The 17,141-nt window shown below is 32.6% G+C and overlaps 1 protein-coding gene across 8 annotated transcripts in view; it reads right to left on the bottom strand.

Annotated features, from left to right (window-relative positions):
* Positions 1-17,141, bottom strand: part of WDR17 (WD repeat domain 17) — a 120,062-nt gene that overhangs the window by 63,008 nt on the left and 39,913 nt on the right. For 7 of the 8 annotated variants that reach the window (XM_032298696.1, XM_032298695.1, XM_032298693.1 and 4 more), the window contains 2 exons: positions 7,883-8,011; positions 3,624-3,807 (listed from right to left, as the gene is read on the bottom strand). In XM_032298696.1, coding sequence (XP_032154587.1) covers positions 3,624-3,807; positions 7,883-8,005 — 307 coding nt within the window. In that variant the 5' untranslated portion in view covers positions 8,006-8,011. Of the gene's footprint in view, positions 1-3,623; positions 3,808-3,899; positions 4,035-7,882; positions 8,012-17,141 lie in introns of those variants that run through there. The other variant, XM_032298697.1, reaches the window with a different exon arrangement.

Genomic DNA, 17,141 nt, shown 5'->3' with positions numbered 1-17,141 from the left:
AGACACATAATAAAGAGATATGGCACAAGATTATACCATTAAATATTATTTGCATTGTTAACATTTCTACAACAAATCAAAATATGAGAGCATATTTATTATTTTTAAGATATATTACTTTCTTATTTGGGAACTAGGTTTATAAAGAAATCCCAAAGACTGCAGGGAACATATGTATGGAGAGTCCATGATGAAAGAAAATATATCTAATTAGGTTAAATACTACTTACATGATCATATGCTTCATAGAGTCAAATACATTTGTATACTTCTTTATTTTAAGCCTATATATTAAAGATTAAAGCAATAAATGTTTATTGTGTATTTGTAGGTAGGACCTATAGGCATTCTAGGTATACAGGGTAGTGTGGGGTAAGATTCCTGCTTGAAAGACATTTAAATATGTGTTAGAGAGATAGGGATTAGTGAATGAAAAGATAAATGCTACTATCAGGATTTAAAAACAATATACTTGATTTTATAATCTATGTCTTATCAGGAATTTAGATTCAAATCTAAGCCTTGCTTTAAATAAACAAGTCATTTTATTTCTCCAAATTTCTGTTTTCTCATCTATAAAAAGGAGATAACAAAAATAGCTGTCCATTTATTTTACATGAAAGTCAAGAAAAGGAAATATAATTATCTATGTAAAGGTACCTTTTAGTCTATAAGATGGAATATAAAAGTTAATTGTTAATTAACCTGCTATTGTCATCAAATAAATCATATATAAAATAAGCATTAGGAGAAATTTATGAGAGATTGTGCATCTTCCAACACTTATATATTAGTTGGTCGCGTCAAAATCATGAAATGAAGTATAACATATCAGATCATGTGGAGTTTGAGCAAAAAAATTTATTTTTAACAAGCCTCCTCAAATAATTTTGATATGCAGAAAGGTTTAGAAACCACTGTGCTACTGCCCTTGAAAAGAAATTGGATTTGAATTATATCTAGAAGGAGGGGTAGAGTTTAAATACATGGAATGAGCAGTATTTCCCAGAAAAAGAAAATGATGTGAACAAAGACACAGAGTTGAAATTCGTTGATTGATAGTAAGTTCAGTTTGTGTCAACAGTCTATGTGCTCCAAGGGGCAGACACCGAAAGCCTAATGCCTATTTCAGGGCTTGACACGTAATGAGGACTCGTAAATACTTGCTAAATGAATGAATGCATACATGAAAAAGGCCAATAAAAATGTTGATGTGGTTTTAGGATACAATAACAGAAGTAGAATTTACCCAAAAAGAGATGAGTTAGTTTTATGGATCAAACTACCACAGCACAGTAGAAGGACAACAGAATACTGGCTCTTTGACTACATATTTAGAGAAAGACAGCAAGGAAAGTGAAGGGACCAGAAACAGTGTCATATAAAAATAATAACGTAAAACACTTTTACAGTCACTTATGTACGAACGCTTCCAAGAACTCTGCAAATATCAACTAATTTAATTCTCCCAACAATATTCTGAGATAGGTAAGTAGTAGTACTATCCACTGTTATATAAAGTGTGACTTTTTCAAATTGGTGACAATTTTTACATTTTATATTTGGAAAAACTATATGCATTTTCCTTTAAATGGATAGATTATTAGAAAAAAGGAAGAATGAAGTAAAAACACAGAGGCAGGATCAAATTCAACAACCATATGTGAAAGTTGGAAAAAAAAAATCCACTTAATGCAAATTTCTGCTTTGCTTAAGCAGGATTCCAAAAAGAAAAATGAGCCTAAAACTTTTCAAAAGAGTTGTTTAACATGAAAATCACCAAAACTAAACATAATTTTTTGCAAATAAAATATCAATCTTCAAATTAAGAAGATATTTGGATAGCTGAAAATTTTCAAAGAAAGGAAAAAGACAAAAAATCTGCCAAAAGGTTTCCACAATTATCTAATCATTCTGGGACCATTAATTAGAAAGTATTATTTAATTGTATATTCAGTCACAAAAGAAACTATGGTACATATAGCTAATGAATAAATAAAATCTTCCCCCAAGAATGGATGTAATGTATATAGTGCTTGATGATAAATATGTGGGTATACTAGGTGATCATACAGTTAATCATTACTTTTGCAAAACATTTAGAATTTATGTTTATTATATGCAGTTGTAACCTAATATTGACTTTGTGTTACATCTTTATAAGAACAATAATACCATGCAATCTTTTTAGTTTATAGCACATAAAATATGGAAAGAATTTCAAGAAGGATTTGTTGTGTTATTTAAGATGAATCTCACACAAAGCTAGGTTTAAAGTACTGGGAAATGCATCATCGATCAATATAAACAATAATAGAGTAATCTATAAATTTGTGATTGGTAGAGAAACAGATATGACCAGAAAACATGGGGACATATGAAAAGTCTTGACTGAGGTTATCAATCACTGTTTACATACCACAAAGCATTATACCAAAAGTAATTTGGTTTTTTTCTCATGGAAGGCCTTAAGAAAAGCTGTTAATTATATTAACGGAAGCTCATTGAATAGCTGACTTTTACAATATTTTGTTCAGAGATTAGAGCAAACTGTCTAATACATTGGTTGTTCTAAGTAAAAATAAAAAACAGGGTATGTGAACTTGGGAATGAGAATCATATTTTCCTAGTTGAAAATAACTTCATTTGACAAATATCTTTAATAGTTGAGTAATAAAATGTATATATTACACTGACATTTTAAGCATTCTTAATGACCTGAATTTGAAAAGATAAACCAATATACTAAATATGTTGAATATATCTAAAAGGTACAAAATATATTATTTTATTATTATGAAAAAAAATTAAAAATAATTGCCTATAAATTCTCAGTAGTGTTGCCTTAGATTATAAAGAAATTTGAACAAAATAAGGTTATGAGATTGTCATGTCTCAATTTTCTATCTCAAATTATAACAATTATTTTTTAGAGAAGAAGGTGAATTGAAACACATCCAGCAGTAGCTTTCAAAACCATAATCAATTGAACTAAATATGGTGCTCAAAAACAGAGTTAATTATTGTGACATTGAACACAGAATAATTACTACTTAACTTTACCATTATGATGGGGTAAGATTAAATACAAGTTCCTAATTCTGAGTAGAGAGTATAATGTTTTTATTCCAATTCATAAAGTCCAATTTGTGTGAATAAGGACACACATACTTCCTTGACCAAATTAAAAACAAAGACATGAAACCAGCTCAACAATGAATCAAATATATGTATAATACTTTATTTGTAATTTAAAGGTTGGAATAGAGTATTGAATGGCCAAGGCTTATTACCTGTCTCAGTAAGAAAAGCTTTCTGATTATTATTTTTATATTTATTTATATTTATTTTGGATGTTTTATATTACATTTAAACATTAATAAAATTATTTGGTATTCGCTATGTTTTTAGTTGATCATATGTTCTAAGTACAATCATTTCAGGAAATTTTGTTTTAGTTTTGTACCTACAGATACAAGTCATTATGTGAAATGTATTTCTTATACAGGTTACCATTAGGAAGTCTGAAAACGCCATTCTAAAACCTGAACTAATAATATTAATAGTGCTCATTGAAATAAAAATATTTTATTCCATAAAATAAATCCCAGTTATAATTATACCTTTTGTACTGTCCAGTTTAGCAATGACTTTTTGTTCTGCAACATTCCAAATGATCACTAAATTATCAGTACTGCCACTTGCAAATAGATCAGGATTATGTGGACACCAAGAAATTGCTGTGATTGTTTTTTTATGTTCAGACATAATTGCGTGAAGTTTGAATTCATTATAACGGTGATCCAACTAAAACAAAATATATAAATAAAATATTTTAGTGCTCTTTTTTAGATAATACGCTATTAATAGTGACATTACACAAAATGAAAGCTACATACACAAAAGTTAGTTAACCTAATAATAAAGATATGAACACATTTCAAGCCTTGGTCTACAGTCAAGTGTATTCAAGAATATTCAACCAGCTGAAAAAACAAACACTAAAAACTGAGAGAATGAAAACATCCATTTAAAAAATAAGTAAAAATAAATGTTTCACATTTAAATATGCATGATGATTCAGAGCTTTATTGTATTTTTCATAGCTATATCTATTTATGAGAAGAAAATTTTAGATTTTTTTTTTGCAATTTTTTACTTATATTTGAATCAAGGAAATTTGAGTTACACAAACCAACTGCTCATTCTTACATTATTAAGATGTCCAAAGCTTCCAGGGCAATTATTACATTCACCCTTTTTATTTTATTGTTTTTTGGGGAATGGAACATTATATTGTGTTTCTGTATGTTAACAGAAAAAGTAAATAGCCTAACTTTTTCTATTTCATTTGTAAACGTGCCTCCACTAATACGTGAATTAATCTCTGTCATTTTCAGCATGTTTTGGAATATGTTGTTTATGCCCTTTTGTTGTAGTTTTTTCCCCTTTAGCATATAATGAGCCTTTCACTGTGCTATTCTAAGTTGTAAAAATCTATATTAAATATTATTACATTAAACTTTCTAAAGCCATATACTTGCAATAAAATCCTAACTGATAGACAGCCTTCAAAGCCCTACACAATCGAATCTCTGCTATCTTAGCAAAGGAATTTGAATCATGTTCCCCTCTGTTCACTCTGAACTTCTCGTTTCTCTATTACAGCAAATCACTTCCACTTCATGGCCTTCTGCTTGCTGCTCATTTGGCCTTTTAATACTCTATCCACTGATCTGCTCGTAATTATTCATTCTCCTATTGAGGTCTGAGTTTAAATGCACCTCTTCTCAGAGATGTTTTCTGAGCACGCTATCCTAGTTCATAACTCTCCCCAGAACCCATCCCACGGCTCTATCTTATTATGCCTGTTTTTGCAGCCTCTGCAGAACACACTTCTTTCTGAAAAATCTACCTGTTTGTTTACTTATTTATCTTATGGCCTTTCCCTACGCCTTACAAGAATATAAGTTCCACAAGAAGACTTTGCCTGGTTTCTTTATAGTCGCAGTCATGGTACAGAGTAAGTCTTGGTTAATTGAAGAGATTCAGTTAATATTATTGAAAGAATAAACACTTATGATACTGTTTAGCATTTAAGTAATTTAATTTTGCCACCACAAATAATGCTGCAGTGAACACTGTATGTAAAATGTTTGACTAATTACATAATTTCCTAAGGCTTTCTTTTCTATCATTTCTCTCTCTTTCTATAAGTTCAGCTATTCTTGGACAACTTTGGATGAAAACATTATTAAATATAACCCAGTACCAATGGAGTTTTCATTTGATTAGCACTGCAGCAATAGTAATTTTAAGTTGACTTATTTAAATACATACTTGTGTTTTGTATACATTTAGGAATAAATAGGTTTTGAAGTTTTAAATTATTCAGCAATTTCAGTCACTTGTGGTAGATACTGTGAGTGTATCTAATGTATCCAAAGAAATAACATAGTATATAAGTTAGAAATTCAGTAGAAGTATCTATTAATATAGTAAATGTGTGAAGAAACTATGTTGCATATCAGTGACCTTCATTGATATTACCATACAAATTATCTATCTAGTATCTGTAAGCACACTAGAGAACACTGAACTATTAGCAGGAATTAATCTACTAATGCATTCCTATTATATTTACAATTCAGTAATACTGGACTGAACTATTACATTGAGATTGACCATAAATTACTCTACCTTTAGAGTACATTAACGTATCAGTGCATTACAAATAAACAGTTAAAGAAAAATTCTAACACCATTTCCCATTATAATCATTCAGAAAAATTTAATACTTGAGTGTCATTATCCAGAGTGTGATAGATTATCAGACTTTGACTACACATTGGCTATAGGTGTTATTTAATAAACATTACCTCTGAAAATAATTATATCATGTTATATTTATGCAGCATAATTTTCAAAGGACTTTAATTGATATGATCATATTCAAAACAATACTTATTAACATAAATTACATGTTAATGTCACCATTTAATAATGTAGTTTTCTATTGGCATACTTTGAAACAAGGTTTTATAGTGAACACTATAATGAACTGTCCCCTAAATTTATTTGCATTAACTTCTAAATTAGGGTAATTTTTAGTTTGTTTCAGTCCTTAATGACAACTTTCATGCACATTGTTTATATTAATAATTTTACCTTAATATTTTTAAATATTCATCATAAAATACCATCACACAATTTAAGACATTGAAACTTGAAAAAATTAAATTCTGCTTTCATCCACTGAGTTTCTTTACCATCCTTACCTCGGAAGAATAGTTTGATTTGCTTGATAACTTTCTCTCTTTAGGAGGAAATAAAAAACGAGATAGTGACGTGGGAGAGAAATTGTGTAGGAGGAATTTGGGAGTGAGAAGCTCCGGGGTATATAAAGGGCGTAAAGAAGGTAGATGAGAGAAAAAAAGAGGGATTTTGAAGTCTTGCTGCTGTGTTGTGTATAAAGGGGATGAAAATGAAGAAGTGTGAATTATACTGAAGTTACATTTTGGTTGCTAGATATTTCTACAGTCGAGAAATGGGGACTACATGAAATCTTATGCTATATTGGAAAAAATGAATTGTTTTATACATTAACACTATTATTTCTTAAATTTTCAACAAGCCAGAGTACAATTAGTAATGAACTAATGTGTAGTAATGAAAAGAATTTTTACTTTAGAATAAAACAAGATTGTTTTTATTAGTTTTAACTGAAATAAGTTGGAGTTTCAAGATTCTTTCCTTAAACCCATTCAATTAAGACATTTAATGAATGTCTTCTAAGTGCCAGAAAGTGTGCAAAAATTTGAGAATTAAAAGATGGGAAAGATTCACTTCTAATAAATGAAAGCATGTAGAGAAGCAAGTCCATTTTATGAGGTCCTTCAGTACTAAGAAAGAGGGGGAAAACACGATATGGAAAAGAGTTAATACAGGACCTTAGATTTGAAAGATGATAAAATGTTCTCTAGACAGGCAATGCAGGCAAACTGAAAAATTAGTGTAAGTGAAGGCAAGATATGAAAACCCAAGATGTCTTAGAAAAATGAAGTTGGTTTGGTATATCTGGCACAGAGTGTAAGAGAGAGGCAGGAAGATCACAAAAGAATTAGAACGCCATACTATGAAGTTTAGATGTTACTATTAAGGAATGAGTAGCAACTGAAAGTGTTAAAATTTAGATTTGCATTGCAGATAATTGATTACGCTGAACAATATATTAGTGGGAGGCAAACTGAAAGTAAAAACTGTGAAGAGATTATTATAATAGTTCAGGTAAGAAAGATATCAATAACATATTAGAATCACTCTTGGTTATCAGGGGAACCGGATGTGAGTAGAAGAGGGAGTCAAAGATAACTATCACATTTCTGGTTTAGATGAATGGTTAGCTGGTGACACTGAGATGCTGACTTTGAATTTAAGGCAAAGACTGGTCTGTGATTTCACATGCTATGGCACCTCAATATGAAGAAATTCAGGAGGTTACTGGCTCTATAAATTGTGAACTGATAAGGGATATCTGAATGGAGCTAGGGCATGAAAAAAATAATTATACAAGTTTTTCTCCCAATAATATCACAGAATATATCTGTACTAATTTTACTATAATGATCTCTAATGGACTACCCACATTCTTCAACTCGTAAGAGAATTTTCTTATATCAAATTTACTTATAATTTAATAATGTGTTTTCCAAAAGTTTACCTTTTAAAACCTACATGATATAAATAGCAAAACTTAAAAAATATAAATATAAATGAAATTATAGCATATGTTTTTCATGTATGAGGACTTAACATATGTATGAATTAAATATTAATTTTACCTGATATAATTACAAATTAAAAAGAATTATCATTATTTTACCTGATAAATATAGATAGCCAGGGTCGCACAATATGCAAACCTGTCTCCACTGGCAGCACAGACATCCTTGTTCCACGGCTGACATCCAGCAGCCAGCAATCCCACTTGCCTTACCTGGGACATGCTTGCCTTAAAAAACAAATTTGAAGAAACGTCAGTGATTTTTATTATTTTATAAACTTCCTCATTGTTTTATATCTGTCTTCCCCAACCCTTACCTTTATGCCCTGAAAAACATTTTACTAGTACTATTAATTTCAACTTTTCTTTTCAGAGAACAGCAGTTGAACTCCCTAAATGTCTACAGACATCAAGGCAACTAATTTAAATTAGGAAAGTAGGAGATACGATAATGAAGGAGCGACAGCTGACATTTGGCTAAGGGCTGGGAAACGCATAAGCAGTGACAGGAACTACAGTGAAATAGAAACTGCACATGCTGTATTAATAGTTTCACTGAACAAAGTCATCTCATGTTGCAAGATTTATGGAACTTCCTAGAAAAACCAAATTATCCAGATTTTTATGTAAAATGTATCCATTTTTGAATACTGGCAATTCATTCAAGACATCACACGTAAATTTGAAATACTATGGGCCAATAATGGAAGGGTTGTGACCTGTGTCATGGAACTTCAGTTTTTACATTGAATCTTAATCCTCACAAAATCTATTTGAGGTGTATAAGACAGGTATACGAGCTAGGGTAACAATACTGCTCACTGTTAGGATGAGGCAAAAAGAAGCAGAAAACTATCTTAATAAAAATTGTTTATGTAGCAGGACAGAGGATGTTGGAATAAACCCCAGAGATGCAGACAATTTGTGTGACCGAAGCAGTCCTGGGCTGAACCTTAAGTAAAGAAGGAAGTAGATGAAGCTTTGCACCACACAAAGAGTGTGAGTTGGAGTTAGGCATTAAACCTTAGGTCTGTATTTCTAGTATCTAAAATACAGCGTCTGAACTACATTTTCTATCAGATTCCTCTCAGATCAAAAAATGCTATGAATCTATATGTAAACTTTAAATCCTCTAAGGTGCTATAGAACAGACAGTAAACAGTGAGATTGTAAGTCTAGGATATTGAAAACTCATCATAAGGAAATCATACTAAGGCAAAAAACACATCTGTACAGAGTATTAAACTATACAGTTGTCTAATAAATGACATTCAAAAAGAAACTATTGACAAAAAATACTTTTAAAGGTAGAACCCAAACCATTATTAGCTATGTTTTCCAACATGGTTTAAAATACTTGTCTAAAAATAAAGCTAGGAGCTCCTAATATGAGAGACAATCTCCCATTACACTACTAGAAAGTTACACCAGGCAAATTCAGTTTTTCACTATTGTCAATTTCATATCTGATTTTCAAATAAGGAAAAAATGTAAGTAGCGAATATAATCTTAAATATTTTGGTTTGGAAAATTAAGTAGAAAACAGAGAGCTATAATAAATTTGGTTTTACGTGATTAATATATTGCATTGTCAATATGTAGTTTATGCTGCTCAATAGTTTGGTATGATGCTGACGTCAAAACCACAACAAGTAAAATATCCCACATACGAACCTACACACATACACATCTGATCTACAGCTCAAGTCTTATAGGTGCTTGTTCAGTGTACACCCTGAGCCTTCCAGCTCTTAATCCAATTCTTTTAATGCTTAGCAATAAGTAAATTTTAAATAGTTGTGTTTTTTACCATAGATCACTAACTCATATTTATTTATAAAACTAAGCTCTTCATTTTATATTTTCTATTTCATATTTCCATTTCCGAAAAGGATCTGCTTTCTTCTCATCTCTTCTTCTCTTTCTTCTCCAATTTTTTCTGTCTTCATCTCATTAAATCCCCTTATCTGAGCAGAATTAGTGATAGATTTAGGAAAAATAAACAAATAAATAATTTGAAGTACAAGCTGGCATGATAAAGAAACTGTGCTGCCAACCTTCAAGTGCTTTTATCTATTCAGAAGCTTTCCTCCTCCTCTAATGACACCTACATTTCCTCAAACATTAGTATTCAGGGCAAATAAAAAAAGACACACACTTCTTTTTTACACTTAATAATGTTACAGAATTCTTTACTGAAAATATACATTATTTCAGCCACAATGTGAGTTACATTTACTTTTGGAGATTATGTGGGAATCTATTAAATTACTATTTATAACATTTGCATCTAAGTGAAAATGCCTTTTGATTTCTGTTTAACCAAATACTTAGTTTATATTTAGAAAAGAAACATAATTAAAGAAAAATCTTTAAACACATATTTAAAATGAAGTCATTTGGCCAAGCACAGTGGTTCATGTCTGTAATCCAAACACTTTGGGAGGCCAAATGGGTGGATCGCTTGAACCCAGGAGTTCATGATGAGCCTGGACAACATAGGGAGACCCTATCTCTACAAAAATTAGCCAGGGGTGGTGGTGCACGCCTGCAGTCCCAGCTAGTTGGGAGGCTGAGGTGGGAGGATTGCTTGAGCCTGGGAGGTCTGGGTTACAGTGAAGTGTGATCACGCCACTGCACCCTAGCCTGGGGAACAGGGCAAGTCTCAAAGAAAGAAATAAATACATAAATAAAAGTCATTTTAAAATTTTCACTTTCTCTTAACTTTTTTCACATTTTTAATAATAAACAAACAATTCCTAGAGAAATTTTGGGATCACAGCAAAACTGAGCAGAAAGTACAGAGAGTTCCCATATACCCCTTTGTAGCCTCCCCCACCCCATAACACGTTTCTTCGCTACTAACACTCAGCACCAGATGGCACATGTTAAAACTGATGAACTTACACTGACACATCATTATCACCCAAAGTCCACAGTTTACATTAGGGTTCATCCTTGATGTTCTCCACCATACAGGTTTTGACAAATGTGTAATGATATGTATCCACCATTACAGTATGGGTAAGAATAGTTTCACTGCTCTAAAAAGTCCTTTGTGCTCTATCTATTCTTCCCTCCTCCTCCCCATTTCCTGGTAACAACGAATTTTTTTAATGTTTCCATAGTTTTGCCTTCCCACAATGTCATATAGTTGGATTCATACAGTATGTAGCCTTTTCAGGCTGGCTTCTTTCAGTTAGTAATATGCATTTAGGTTGTCTTCAGGTCTTTTCATGAATTGATAGCTCATTTCTATATTTTTCCTCCATTTTTTATTGTGGTAAAATATACATACAATAAGATCTAACTCCTTAACCATTTTTAAGTGTACAATTCAAAGGTATTAAATACATTCATAATGTGTAACCAGGAGTGTGAGGTTGCAGTGAACTATGATCATGCCACTGCACTCCAGTCCGGGTGATAGAGAGAGACCCTGTCTTGGCAGGTGGAGGAGAGGGAGGGAAAGAGGGAGTGCAGGAGGAAGGGAGGAATGGTGGAAGGGAGGAAGAAAAGAAGGAAGGAAAAATACTATCAACAGTACCGAAAGAATGGGAGAAAATATTTGTAAACCACATATCTGATAAGGGATTAATGTTCCTACTAGGGAGAATTCCTAAAACTCAACAATGACAGAGAAACATGATTTATCTGATTCAAAAAAGGGCAAAAGACTTGAATATACAATGTCCTTAAGTTTTGTCCATGTTGTAGTGTATGTCAGAATTTCCTTCTGATTTAAAGTTGAATAATATTCCATTGTGCGTATATGCCATATTTCCTTATGCAGGCGTCTGTGGATTGTCACCGGGATTGCTTCCATGTTTTAGCTATTGTAAAAAGTGCTTCTATGAACATGGATGTAAAAATATTTCTTCCACACCTTGCTTTCCATTTTGGGGGGTTTATATGCAGAAGTGGGATACTAGATCAAATGGTAATTCTATTTTTTCTTTTTTTTTTTTAAAAACTACCATACTGTTTTCCATAGCAGCAATTCCATTTTACATTCCAACAAACAGGGCACAACTGTTTGGATTACTCTACATCCTCACCAACACATGTTATTTTCTGTTATTTTATAATAGCCATTCTAATTGGTGTGAGATCGTATCTTACTGTTCTTTTGATTTGCATTTCCCTAAGGATTAGTAATGTTGAACACCTTTTCACGTGCTAATTGGCCATTTCCCAACTGCTTTGGTGAAACATCTATTCAAGTATCTTGTCCATTTTTGAATCAGGTAAATCATGTTTCTTTGTCATTGTTGAGTTTTAGCAGTTCTCCCTATATTTGGGTTATTAATCTCAGATCAGATATGTGATTTACAAATATTTTCTTCATTCCATGGGTTGCTGTCCATTTTACTGTCGATATTCTTTTTTTCCACAGACAGGTTTCTTTCTGGAGTGTAGTGGCACGATCATAGTTCACTGCAACCTCAAACTCCTAAGCTCAAGTGATCCTGCTGCCTTGGACTCCCGAGCAGCTAGGCCTATAGGCATGCACCATCATGCCTGGCTATTTTGTTGTTGTTATTGAAACAGAGGCTCATCATGCTACACAGGTTAGTCTCGAACTCTTGGCTTCAAATGATCATCCCACCTCAGCCTTCCAAAGTGCTGAGATCACAGATGTAAGCCACCATGATTGGCCAGTGTTTTTCTCTAGATGCACAAAATTTTTTATTTTCATGAAGTCCAATTTGTACATTTTTTCTTTTGATGCATGTGACTTTGGTATCATATCCCAGAAATTGTTGTCGAATCCAATCTTGTGAAGCTTCTGCCCTCTGTTTTCTTCTAAAAGTTTTATAGATATTGGTCTCACATTTAGGGTTTTTGATCCATTTTATTTTTTTATGGTGTTAGGTAAGAGCCCAATTTCATTCTTTTGCATGTGGATATTTCGTTTTCCCAGCACCATATGTTAAGAAGACTGGCCTTTCTGTATGAATGGTATTGCTACTCTTGTCAAATGATATTTGGCTATACAGGTATTGATCGACTTACGACCTATGCAACTTACGACCATTCAACTTTACGGCCACAATTGCTAGCCACGACTGCTCCACGTCTGGCAGAGCAAACGTTGCCCAGCTGGGCGTACGACAGTGCGGACCAGCTTCCGGCAGCACTACCATCTCCGCGTGCACCATTTCAACTGTTATCCCAGACTCGGTACAGCTGTATTTTGTATTTTTGTATGCACCTGTACTTTGTAAGTTTTGCAAATATTAAACCAGTTGTACTGGTAATGCAGTGTTTTACTTAAACCTGACAAATGTAAAAATAAGAAACAAAATGGTGTAGAGATGATACAAATGGCATAAAATGAACAAAGAAAATTATGATATATAACAATAATGAAAGAAAATTATGATAAAATATGACTTAAAGATTTTTATAACATCATTTCACAGTACTGTACATATAGCCTACTCAACTTACGACCAAATCGTGTTATGACCGGTCTGTCGGAACCAATTGTGGTTGTAAGTCGAGCACTGGCTGTATAGGTAAGGGGATAGTTCTGACGTCTCTATTCTATTCCATTGGTCTATATAACTGTCTTTATGCTGGTATGACATTGTTTTGATTACTGTAGTATCACATCAAATTTAGAAATCAGGAAATGTCAGTCCTTGAGTTTTGTTACTCATGGTCTCTTGAGTTCCTCTATCAATTTTAGCATGGCTTTAAAAAAATTCTGCATTTGCCCATTTCATCTAGGTTATCTAGTTGGTATACAAATGTTCCAACTACTGTCTTATAATGTTTTTAATTTCTTTATAATCTGTAGATATGCTCCAACTTTTATTTGTGATTTTAATAATCTGAATCTTCTCTCTTTTTCTTAGTCTATGTAGCTAGAGGTTTGAAAATTCTGTTGATCTTTTTCTCTGTTTTTCTATCGTCTATTTCATTTATCTCTGCCTTGATATTATTACCTTCATTCTAGTTTTGGGTTTAGTTTATTCTTTTGTTAGTTCCTTAAGTTGTAAAAATAGGTTACTGACGAGATATTATAAATGCTTTAATGAAAGCATTTATAGCTACCAATTTGCCCCTTGACATTGCTTCCACTGCATCCCATAAGCTTTGGTATGTTGTGTTTTTGTTCTCGCTCGTCTCTAAGAATTTTCTAACTTTCCCTTGTGACTTCTTCGTTCATGCATTGGTTGGTTGACAGTTTGTTAATTTCCACAAATGTTTTGAATTTTTCAGTTTTCCTTCTGTTACTGATTTCTAACTTTATCCCACTGTGATCAGAGAAGACATACTGTATGAAAACTGTTTAAAAATCTATTGAGGCTTAATATTTAGCCAAACATATTATCTATCCTCGAAAACATTCCAAGTGCACTTGAGAAGAATGTGTATGCAGTTACTGAGTGGAGTGTTCTGTATATGCCTGTTAGATCTAGTGGGATTATATGTTGTTTGAGTCCTCAGTTTCCTTACTTACCTCCTGTCTGATGTATTCATTATTGAGAATGGGGTATTGAATTATCCAACTATTATTGTAGAGCTATCTATTTATCCCTTCAATTCAGTTAGTTTTTGCTTCATACATTTTGATGGTGTTTTAGGTGCATAAATGATTATAACTGTTATATATTGCTGCATTGAATCTTTATTAATATGTAGTATCCTTTGACTTTTCTGAACTTTCTGATTAAAAATCAGTTTTGTCTAACATTAATATAGGCATGCCTGCTTTCTTTTTGCTACTCTGTGCATGGAAAATTCTTTTCCATCCTTTTATTTCAATCTATTTGTGTCTTTGGGTCTCAAGTGAATCAGCTGTATGCTGCATATAGATGGATCATTGTTTTAAATAAATTCTGACAATCACTGTCTTTTGCTTGGAGAGGTTAATCCATTTACATTTAAAGTAATTACTGATAAAGAAGGACTTACTTCTGTCATTTTGCTATTCATTTCAAATACGATTCACAGCTTTTTTGTTCTCATTTCCTGCAATACTTTCGTCTTTTGTGTTTAGTCAATTTTTGCAGTGAAACTTTGAAATCCTTTCTCATTTTTTTTTTCTGTGTACATCCTACAGTCATTTTCTTTGTGGCCACCATGGGAATTAAACTTAACATCCTAAAGTTACAAGACGCTAATTTAATTTTATTTCAAATTAACTTTAATTACAAACAAAACCTAAGCTCCTTTAAAACTGCAACCCCACACCTTTAGGTTGATGATGCAAAAAATTACATCTTTAAATATTGTGTGGCCCAAAGCACTAATTAATTATTTTAAATACACTAGTTTCTTAAATTGAGAGAAAACAAAATGTGGAATCACCAACCAAAGTTACCATAATACTACTTGTACACTAAGAAGTTTTAAAATATTTTACTCTCTTAAATGATGATGAAAACAAACAATAGCATTCCAAACCACTGTTTCCAAATACTAGAACTTATAATTGTCCAAGTATTTACCTTATTGAGATCTTTATTTTTTCACATGGCTTTGAGTTACTCTCTAGTGTCATTTCACTTCACCATGCAGAACTTCCTTGAGCATTTCTTCCAAAGCAGATCTAAAGATAATGAACTCCCTCAGTTTTCATTTATTGGGAAATGTATTAATTTCTCCCTCATTTTCGAAGGACAGTTTTGCAGGATAAAAGATACTTGGTTGACATTTTTTCTTTTCTTGTAGCACTTTGGATATATTGGCCAATTTCCTTCCAGTCTCCAAAGTTTTGTATCAGAAATCTGCTGTTTATACTATTGTGGATCTCTGCACATATATGTTAATCACTTCTTTCTTACTGATTTCAAGATTCTCTCTATTTATCAAGACTTGATTATGATGTGTCTCCATGTGGGTTTATTTCAGTTCAAATTCTTTGAGTTTTCTGAAACTCCTGGAAATTTACATTCATGTTTTCCATCAAACTTGAGGAGTTTTCTGTCATTATTTCTTCAAATATTCTTTCTTCTCTTCCATTTCTGTCTCCTCCTTCTGGTACTCCCACATGAGTGTATATTGGTGGGCTTCATGGTCTCCCTTATGTCCCTTTGGTTTTGCTTACTTCTCTTCAATCTCTTTCTGTTCCTCAGATTCACTATTTTCTATTGTCTTATCTGCAAATTTGCTAATACTTTCTTCTTAAATATGTCTTCGAATTCCTCTATTTTACTTTTTTTCAGATCAATTATTTTCCTGGTTTTCTATCTCTATTATTATTTACATTTTGTTCATAAATTGTTTTCTTGACTTTCTCCATGTCTTCCTTTAGTTTCTAAGCATCCCAAGACAGTTGTTTTAAAGTCTTTGTCTAGTAGATAATCAGGTCTTTTTCAGAAAGTTTCTGTTATTTATTTTCTTTCTGCTGAAAGAGTCATAATTTTCTTTCTAGGCCTTGTGACTTTTTGTTGAACACTGGACACTTGAATCTAATAATACGGTAACTCTGGAAATCAGATTCTCCTCCTTCCTCAGGATTTGCTGTTTTGTTTTTATTTATTGTTTTGTTTTCAATTGTTGTGGGTTATCTCTGTGCCAAGGACAATCCTCAGGTATAAACATAAGGACGTCTCAGCATTATTCTGGGCCTGTGTCTTTCTCTGGGCATGCACAGTAACTTCTTAATTTTCTTTGTATATGCAGTTGCTTTTGAATTGCATAGGCTTTAATGGCTGGCTCCCAAAAGGGTAAAAAGAAAAAAAAATAAAGGATTCAGTCCTTTAAGTCCCCTTGAAATCACTTCTGCTGGAGGTGTAGGAGCTTGTTACAGTGGAGGTAGGTGCAATAACAATGGCTGCCTGCCTTTGTGTGCACTTCTGTGATCAGAAGCAGTAGATCCCTCATATATAAAGGACAGAGTGCTTTTTTTCCCATCCTGGCCCATGTAAGCTGCTTGCAAGATACTTCTGGGATACATGCTCAGTTGCCTGCCCTGGGGCTTGGGGTGAGAGATAAGTAGCTGCCACTGTGCTTAGAATTAAAACTTACTAAAACTAACTTCAGTTTATCAACCAAGCCTTCCCCTGGAAAACTGCAAGCCTTCATAGATTCCAGTATTACAAAATAATTACATCAGACAGATTGTGCCAGTGCAGTGGTTGTCTAGGTGGGGCGAGAGATTTCTAGTGCCTTTCATGGCTTAATGGCTCATTACTTTTTAGTGCAAAATAATATTTATTTATCTAGATGTAGCACAGTTTATTTATCCACAAGTCTACTGGAGAACATACTTGTTACTTCCATGTTTTAGCAATAATGCTTAAAGCTGCTATAAACATCCATATGCAGGTTTTTGTGTGGACACAGCTTTTTAATTCATTTAGATAAATACCAAGGAACATAATTGCTGGATCATATAGTA

This window comes from Sapajus apella, unplaced genomic scaffold (assembly GCF_009761245.1).
Source record: "Sapajus apella isolate SASKATOON/1434 unplaced genomic scaffold, GSC_monkey_1.0 scaffold39, whole genome shotgun sequence".
NCBI lineage: Eukaryota > Metazoa > Chordata > Mammalia > Primates > Cebidae > Sapajus > Sapajus apella.
Note: the sequence above shows the minus strand (reverse complement) of the source record. Positions and strands in the feature narration are given on the sequence as shown.